The sequence below is a fragment of the Nyctereutes procyonoides genome, unplaced genomic scaffold (assembly GCF_905146905.1).
Source record: "Nyctereutes procyonoides isolate TBG_1078 unplaced genomic scaffold, NYPRO_anot_genome, whole genome shotgun sequence".
Lineage (NCBI taxonomy): Eukaryota > Metazoa > Chordata > Mammalia > Carnivora > Canidae > Nyctereutes > Nyctereutes procyonoides.
The window spans coordinates 50,541,221-50,550,131 of record NW_026575121.1 but is presented as its reverse complement, the minus strand read 5'-3'; the positions used below and the strand labels follow the sequence as shown (position 1 = coordinate 50,550,131).

Genomic DNA, 8,911 nt, shown 5'->3' with positions numbered 1-8,911 from the left:
GTAAAATGCGGCAGGAGAGTGTCCTTTGGATTTAGTGATTGTGGGTGACTATAGGAAAAAGGCAGTTTCAGTGGAATGTGGAAACCAAGAAGTGGCTCCGAGCGGAAAGACTAGACAGGGAGGGGGGCATGGGGACCCGCAGGTCTTTTAACTTCAGTTATGGAGAGGAGGAGAGGGAACAGGGTGGCAGCTGGAAGGGTAGGGTGAGAGGCAGAGGAAGGCTTGGGACTGATTAAACGCTGATGACAGGGATCCAGTCAGTCAGGAGGGAGGGACTGATCTCAGACCGGATGGGACTGTGTCATACTGGGGGAGAGGGGGTGTTGGAAGCGGGGAATGAAGGGTGGAATCCGCGTTTTAAGGTTTGTACGTTTGGCGGTGGAGAGTGGAAAAGGCTCCTCTCTTTTTGTTGAGGCAGCAAAGCAATCTGCTGAGATGGGAGTTCCTGGCGGGTGGCCTGGCAATCCGGTTGGCAGTAAAAGTTTAGGACAAAGTGACTACTGGTGAAGGGACGCCTGAATGTCGGCTGCAGCCGGGTGAGGTGCCACAGCGGGGATCGTGCATCAGCAGGAGAACGAAGGCCCGAGCCGAGGAAGAGGATCCATGAAAAACAGCAGGCGGCAGGCAGGGCCTTGGATGGCGGAACGCAGCTCTCAGCTCTGTTCCGAGAGGCACCGAGCGGAGACCCACGGATCTGAAACAACTCCTGCCACACGGAAGAAGTCAGCAAGGCCGAACGTGGAGACACACCGATCTGAACCAACTCCTCCCCGACAGGAGGAGCCCTGACGGTCCTCACCCAGCTCCTTTCCCCGCAGGGTCGCTGCGGCCCCCGGCGGAGCAACCCCCACGGCGCCAGGGGCGCAGGCCGAGCGCGGGCAGGTCCGCGCGCGCGCGGGCGGCGGCGGGGGGGGGGGGGCGGGCGCGCCTCCGCGGCCTGAGCCCGCCCCCGGGGCCAGCAGGGGCCGCCTCTTCCCGCCGGGCCTCGCCGGGCCTCCGCGCCGGGAGCTCCGCTTCCTGCGCTCCCGCCGCCGCCGCCGCCGCCGCCGCCGCCGCCGCCTGGCCCTGCGCCTCTTTCGCCGCCGCCTAGCGCCCGGCGGTCCGACATCCCCGGCGCGGCCGCCAATGAGCTGAAGAGGAGCGGGCTGCGGCGTCAAAGTGACGGCAGGCGCAGCCAATGGCCGCGAGGAGAGGGCGGGCCGAGGCGGGAGTGTGAGAGTGAGCGCCCGCGCGCGTGGGGAGCCGCGGGCGGTGCGGGCGGCGCGCGGCGCGGGGGGGGGGGCGCGGCGGGGGGCGGGGGCGGGGGCGGGGGCGCGGCGCGGGCGGCCCCTCCCCTGCCCAGCTCCGGGCGGGCGCCGAGAGCGGCCGGAGTTTCCGCGCCCGGGAGGGAGATGCGGCCGCCGCTCGGGCTCCTTGCAGGTAACGCGCGGGGCGGCCCCTGCAGGGCGGAGCGGCCGAGCGTGCCGCGAGGCGAACGGAGTTGGGCGCGGAGTGGACGCGGGGTGCCCGCTGTCGCCGCGCTCCGAGCCCCGCGGGCCGGCCCGGGCCCGGCGGCGGTGCCGCTGGGAGTTGGCTCCAGGACCTGGGCTGCGGCCGGGGCCGGGGTCACGGGGGACGCGGTGCGCCCGGGCGTGAGCTGCCCGCGGGGCAGTGGGCGCGGCGTGGAGGGCGCGCACTCCGCCTGCCCTCGCCCCGGGCCGTGGTCTCCGCCGCCACCCCCGCCTGCTCCAACGGCGCGGGCGCCCCGTCGCCCCGGGGCGCACCAGGCGCCCGCAGCGCGTCCCCGAAGCGGCCACCTGGCCGCGGGGCCCCGCGCCTGGCCGCCAGCTGGCCGCGGCGCCGGCGATGGCTGGGCACAGCCGGGCCTCTTGGCCGCGCGCCCTGGGTTAAAGGCGGCTCCCCCGCAGTGCCGCGAGTGCCAGCTCCCCCGCGCTGGCGGCCGAGCGGAGCGGCGGGAGAGCCGCGTGCCGCCGGCCGGGGTGCCCGGGGCCACCGAGCTGCCGCTTCCCTGCGCGGGTTTGGAGTTTGGGGAAGCCGAGCAGGTGGCGCAGCCGCCCCTCACCTCCTGCGAACTCCGCGGGGCTTCTGGTCTTGTTGGTGTTTTGACTGTGGGCTCTGTGTGTGTGTTTCTTTCTTTCTTTCTTTCTTTCTTTTTTTCAACCACACACAAAAGAAGGGAGGAGTTAGAAAAAAGATCAAGCCAGCGCGTTGTGAGTCATCATCCCACGCTGTTATCTCTGCAAGAGCAGATGGACGCGCAGAATTCCTGGAGGAACAATTACCATAACGACTGGCTGGGTCCCTCTCGGTCCCCTCTCCCGCCGGGCCTGGCCATGCCTGGCACACCCCAGATGGACGTGGGGTAAAGTGATGCGTGCTGACTTAGCTGGGAAAATGGCTTCAAGCTAGCAAGCTGGAAACTTTCTGGGACAGTGTAACTGTGGATGTCGAACCACACGCAGTCATTCTTGCTCTAGGCAGGCGTGGCTCCCGCCTGTTACTGAATTAAAAAGAAGAAAGGCTATCACAGGAGGAAGATACATTGAGTAGCATTTGTTTTTCCAGCTCTGCGTGGGGGAGGGCGGTGGAGATGACCAGCTCCCATACCTTGAGGGCCCCAAGAGAGCAGCAGCCAGCTCAAGTCTTCAGATGCTGGGTCAGAAATGATGGTGTTCCTTAATCTGATTTCCAGAAGCACTGTCTCATCTCAGCCTGGTAGAGGGCAGCTTGGCATGGATGGATTGTTACTGATGAGGTAGAAAGGTCACCCGGAGGCCAGCGGGCCCTTCCATACATGTGGAAGAATATTCTGTAGTAGTTGGATGCTGCTTATAAGTCCAGGGTGAATCCTTGGGGTTTAGTCTCATCATTCCTATTTCCTGCCGTCCAAGGCAGCTGTGTCAGCTGTCACTGGGTCCCCAGGGTTCACAGCTCTGTGACATTTGTTTTGGGAGGTCGAGTCCTTGTATGATGAGATCTTTCTGACCATTGACGATTGATTCATTTGTTTCAACCTCCTGGCAATAGAGACTTCATGTTAGGAGTTTTGAGAAATCGAGACTAGAGCCTTTTGCTTTGTTCCAAATTCAATTACACCTGGGGCCAGTTAAATTCGGAACAGTGGGAAATGAGCACAGGAGTCAGGGGTCAGAGCAGAGCAACCTTACTGGTAGGCAAGCTGGCTGCAGCACCACTTGGGACTGAGCTTGTGGCCTACATGAGGCCCCCTCCTTTTCACTCCATATGGTGAATTTACTGTCCAGCCACTACCCAGAGCCAGGGCTTCCAGACAGGACACCTGGAGGAGAGAAACGAGACCGTGCAGCTGGGGACCTATCAAGAGAAAATCAGAATGTGTGCCTTCCCATTTCATGGCCTGCATAAACAGGTGGAGGGTACACCTGTCTGTATCCCCTCACTCTGGCAGGGCTTCTTTTACTTGAGCACCAAGTCCGGCTGGGATCATCACAGAACAAAGGCCATTTCCTTTTGGGGGAAGTGAGGTTGGGAGCAGGGTCACCATGATATACTGTGCAGTTTATGCAGGACATACAGACGCCAGCCAAGCACACAGTGCCCTGGACCCATCCAAAGAAGGGCACCTATTCTCAGTTATATCGGGACACTGGATGGGCTACTGCTGGCCTTGGTTGGTAAGCCCATCTACAGGAATGAAGAGTTGATGGCATCAGTGTTCCCAAGACAGGAGATCAGGAACCCGGCCCTGGGAACTAGTTTCTCCGAAATAGTAACCATAACAGGAATGAATTATTTCCGTACATTCTCTCCTCTAAGCCTATGACAACCTCCCAGAGTATGTAGTGGTACCCTGTTGGGCCTATGAGAAACTGATCCTCAAGGTCTCAAAGATAGCAAGTACAAGTCTGCTTGCCTCCAGAGCCTGAGTTCTTAACCCCTGGGTGACGCTCCGAGAACTTTGCATAGGTTCCTAACACACTATGGCTTTTATTGCATTGACTAATCTACAGTATTCTTTCAGCCATCCCAGTGTATACATTAATCATCATACCTTAAGTAAAAAGGGCATTTGTGAGTATTTACAGGGACAGCAGAGGAGTGAGAACCTCAGAGACTTGGGAGGAAGCTGCCATGAGGTGGCAGGAGCCCAGCAGAAAAGAATAAGCTGGAGGGTGAGGAATGGGGCAGACTCTAGGTTTGCTGATGTCCTTGCAGTAGAAGAGGGGGAGATCATTCCAAGATTGCCTCAGCTGTCCTGGGAGTGCTCCGGGAGTCCGGGCCTGGCCCACCAGGGCACTGCAGATCTTCGGGTCTATAGTCTGCCTTTCATATGTTTCGGCTGGTGCCTGACTACCAGAGTAATTCACCTGTATTACAAGTCATCTGAAATGAAAAGTGGGGCAGGACAGTGACTTCAGGAGCACAGATTATCTCTTGCTCTGGTATTCTTCCTGTATGGGTATTGGAACCTCACAACAGCCTTTTGTGAGATAATAATAATACTCAAATATTTGGGCCTAAAGCAGGTAACATCAAGACCAGCTCTGTGACCATGCATCAGCTTACAGCTCTATTGTGCACTTAAAACTCATGTATTTTAGGGCACCTGCATGGCTCAAACCATTAAGCATTCAACTTGTGATCTCAGGGTCATGAATTCAAGCCCCTCATTGGAGCTCAATGGCCAGCATAGAGCCCTACTTAAAAACAAAAACAAACAAACAAAAAACATGTATTTTCCTCCACATTAATTTTCCAAATCCAAGAACACTTTCCCTCCATGTTAAGTCGTGGTATCTTTCTAACTACATAGTCTTTGTGATTTGTTTTTTCACATTTTTGTCTGTTTTGCTTTTTTTTTTTTTTTTTTTTTTTTTTTGTAGCGATTTCTTTAGTTGAAATGCAGACACAGTAGTAGGGGCCTGCATGGTGACCTATATTGTATATGCAGCTGTAATTTGGATATCACCAATGGTTTAATCCTTTCAGTAGAAAAGAAAAAGGCAGCAGATAGTAAATGGACTATTTCCCGCCAGCATTTGCTGAGAGTGTGAGTTACATTAGGTGGAGAAGCTTTGAGGGACCTGCAGTGAGAGATGCAGAGCGTTTCCTCTCTGGAATTGTAAGTCTAGACCTCTTTCCAACACCCGGAAAGGGACAATGTTACCCGAGAATAACGTGTCCCATTGACTGTTGGATCTTTCTCCACATTTACTCAGATAAAAGCCTGTAGAAAAGATGCCTGTGACCTCAGATGGCCTATTTGGCTGATTTCTTATTGATTTTGTTATCCAGGGTATTCCCTTGGAGGCCTGGAAACAAATGCATCTAAACCGCCTTCCCAATCAACGACTCTGGGATTCTCTTCCATCTAGCATTAAAGGACTGGGGGCCAGGTCCCTTTACGACAGTAGACAATAAACCAAAACACTAAAGGGGATTTTAAGAAATAGTTCTTTCGCCTGTGCTTTTACCCTTCTTATAGAAAGTGTTTGTAATAATAGTTACCTCCCCTGAGCATTCATTAAAGCCAGACTAAAGTTCTAAGCACTTTAGGTGGGTATCTTGTTTAATGGCAATCACGTAAGGTAGAAGAATTATCCCCATTGTAGAGGCCAGGAGACTGAGGCCAGAGAGGTTAAGTAACTTGTCCAGAGTAACATAGGACTGGAACCTGAACAATTTGAGCCAAACATGATTCTGGTAAACCCAGAGAAAGCACCTCTTGAGGGTGTAGTGAGGATAGGGACAGATAGAATGTGATTTGCAGGATAGTTTGATATTTGGGCAAATTCCAGAGCAGGAAGCTCTCAGGCGGATCTCACCACTGGAAAGTCCTTATGCTTTGCTGAGTGGCTCAGGAAGTGGACTTTGAAAGGGCAGGTGACACACATGAGGCCACAGAACTAATAAATGGCAAGGCGGAGAGACAAACTCTTCTGGCTTTAACATTTTGCCTCTTAGAAAAAGTTAAAAAATAAGAGTGTATTTTTAACTTGACTCTTTCACCAACAGTGAAGGTCATATCCTTACTTGGAATAGCTTCCCCTCTTCTCTGTTAGGATTCAGTTCAGCCCTTTCTGGACTAAGGTAAACCAGTCACTATGGCGTTCTCTCCTTCCTCTGTCTGTGTGTGAACCTCTCACCTGGCCATCGATCGTGTGCTGTGCCTCATCATCTGTGTTAAAACTCTCTTCTCTCTCCCAGATCCTCATCTAACTGGAGTGCGTGTTTGAGTTGTAGAGAGACTGTCAGAATCAGGACCATGTTTTGTACCCTAATACGTAGACCTACACCACATGCTAAGACCCAACAAGGAATATTTATTGATTACTCTTGTTTGAATGAAGCAACATGGTGACTTTTTTTTTTTTAACTTTGGTGTAAACTAGTTCAAGGATTATAAAAACAATTTGTCTTAAGGGATTGATATATATACCCAGATTCTCTGAAATTAATGTTTCTCAGGATAATCCAGTATCAGAAACCCAAAGGCTTCAGTTTGCTAGGTTGCTGTTATGCCCAGGGAGAATTTACATGTGTTCCGGGTGACTCTTCTGCCCACAGAAAACCACGACTTGAAGTTTGTAACGACCACATCCACGAACTTGCAGCATAGATGGCTGCTAGGTACACGTGTCTGCTGCAGAAACATTCCTAACAGCGTGTTGATGACTGTCTGTGTCGTGTCACTTTTCTTGTAGATTTCTAACCAGCATAATGCTGGAGCGAGAGGCCGGCAGGCTGCAGTTTTCAAAATGACCGAGTTGGACGCCGATTTGGATCACATCATTCCATCTTCTGTCCTGCCCGCTTTCTGGGCTAAGTTAGTGGTGGGATTTGTTTCCCTCGTGTGTTTCGCCCGTAGCTACGATGGAGATTTTGTCTTTGATGACTCGGAAGCTATTATTAACAATAAGGTTCGTACCGTAACTCCTTTTTGGTAAACTTGTGTTAACCATTTGCCTGTTTCTCGTTAATAATCACAGTTTGTGTTGAATAATTCTGTGTTAAGCTTTGGTTAAGCATTCTAGATTTCCTACCTCTTTTAGGTTGCATCCCCTCAATTTGGGACCCCTTTAATTTATTGTCGGAAGCAATGACCTGACCTCAAGCTTTACCCTCACCTTTTTGAGGCTCCAGTCTACTCATGTGTCAGAGAGACTATTTCTCTCAGATTACGAGGCAAGGAAGGGTATTGCAAGGCATTGCAGACTAAGTATCTTAGGTTTTAGGACAAATTTCCAGAATCGTAGGCCACAGCTGTCCTCCCCCTCCCCACCCCAGCCCTGCCCCAATATGCATTTGCTGCAGCAATGGACCAGTCTAATGACCTACCAAGAGGTGCGTCCTCAGCAGCAGGCAGTGAGTTGGCTGTGCTTCTTTGTCCTTTGCTGATAACATCAGGACAGCCTGCTGGTAGCTGCTGGAGAGTGAGGACTGTGTTGTCCTGGAAGCTGCAGTTCCTGCTCATTTCTTGTGTGGAGACTCAGATTTGCTGAGTTTGCAAAATACCAGCCAGTTTTGCTCACCAGTGGGTGCTATATCGGTGCAGGATAAATGATACTGCTTTTCACTAGCTGGAGATAGAGAAGAATAATTAGGTTTGGAGGAAGGGAAGAACAAAATTTAAATGAGCTAAAAAAAAAAATCGAAACAAGAAACTGGGAAGTAAGGAGAGCCAGAGGAGAGGAGGAGAAAGAATGCAGAAATGGCATAGATTAGAATTTTTATGATGACCCAGTTACTCAACAGATAGAGTCTGTGTGTGCCTTAACCCAATGAAGAGAACCTGAAGGAATATATTAATCTCTCTCTAGTAGATGCAACTGTAGCAACTCTGCAACACTGTGGTTGAATGCTCTTAGCATTTCAAAATCATGGATTTTTCCCAAATAAGAAGAAAGTCATTTTCATATTGAAAATGTTGAGAAAACGTCTCTGCGACCAACATGTGTTCTGTGGGTGAGGGTGGGGAGAAGTAGGGGTGACTTGTGCAGGTGTTTTATTTGTAACATATTGTCTGTACCTGATTGCCTCTATTTTGATGACATAGACCACAGCCTCCTTGAAGTTTGTTTTTAATCTGGGTTCTTCATGTGTAATATTTCTCAGATTCACCAGGCAGTGGCTGCAGTGTTTTGTTTCTTTTTTCAGCTGTCCTTAAAATCAAAAGTAGTAAGTTTGTAGCTCCCAGCAACTGTGTCACATCGGTGGCTTGTGGCTGTAGAGTTGGCTTTTGAAACAAAGACAGAAGCAGATGACTTAATTTTAAAGCCCATTCTTCATTTCGTTGAGGGTTTCTTAACTCTTCCACTTTTCCAAAGTGGAAGATAGATACAGTATTAACTTAGGATGTATGTTGAAGACCTCTGGTGGACAAGGCAGGGGAAGGTGCACGCTCTGTTGTATGTGAGATGCCCTGGTATGAGGTTATAATTCTTCCTTCTGTGTGGGGTAAGGCAGATGAAGCCATTTTGTGGCTCTGCTGCACATTGTCTTGGCAGTGTTTTCTAGAGCATCACACTGTGCCCCTTTGTTAACTTCTTAGCCTTCCTTTTTTCCTTTCCTGTTTAATGAAAGGCTCTGCTCTGTTCGTTGGCACTGTGCCCACCATAATGTGAAACAGGCTGTTCCTGGGTTTTATTGGTGTTAAAGACTGTTTTCCAGATGCTTCCTTGTAGGGTTGAGTTGCCTTTTTTCATTGAGATGGTGATTTTCTTTGAGACAGTGGAGTTAGCAGGAATTTCAGACACACGTCTTTTCCATAAATCATTAGGAGGAAAATTGACCTTTCTTCCTGTAGTGCGCCCTGCTGTGTGTAGGCTACACCTAATCAAATATTTAGAGCTTCGTTGGTGTTCATTTTCTACTCAAACGGAGGGAAAGAGCCTACGTCCAGCTCCTGCACAAGTGAACAGGTACTTCTGGG

At 51.4% G+C, this 8,911-nt stretch overlaps 1 protein-coding gene across 6 annotated transcripts in view; it reads left to right on the top strand.

Annotated features, from left to right (window-relative positions):
- The first annotated feature begins 344 nt into the window (after window positions 1-344).
- The window catches only part of TMTC4 (transmembrane O-mannosyltransferase targeting cadherins 4), a 65,001-nt gene continuing 56,434 nt past the window's right edge, over window positions 345-8,911 (top strand). For 2 of the 6 annotated variants that reach the window (XM_055335933.1, XM_055335930.1), the window contains exons 1-2: window positions 1,036-1,218; window positions 6,684-6,899. In XM_055335933.1, coding sequence (XP_055191908.1) covers window positions 6,738-6,899 — 162 coding nt within the window. In that variant the 5' untranslated portion in view covers window positions 1,036-1,218; window positions 6,684-6,737. Of the gene's footprint in view, window positions 363-1,030; window positions 1,219-1,328; window positions 1,420-6,683; window positions 6,900-8,911 lie in introns of those variants that run through there. The other 4 variants (XM_055335932.1, XM_055335934.1, XR_008665765.1 and 1 more) reach the window with 4 other exon arrangements.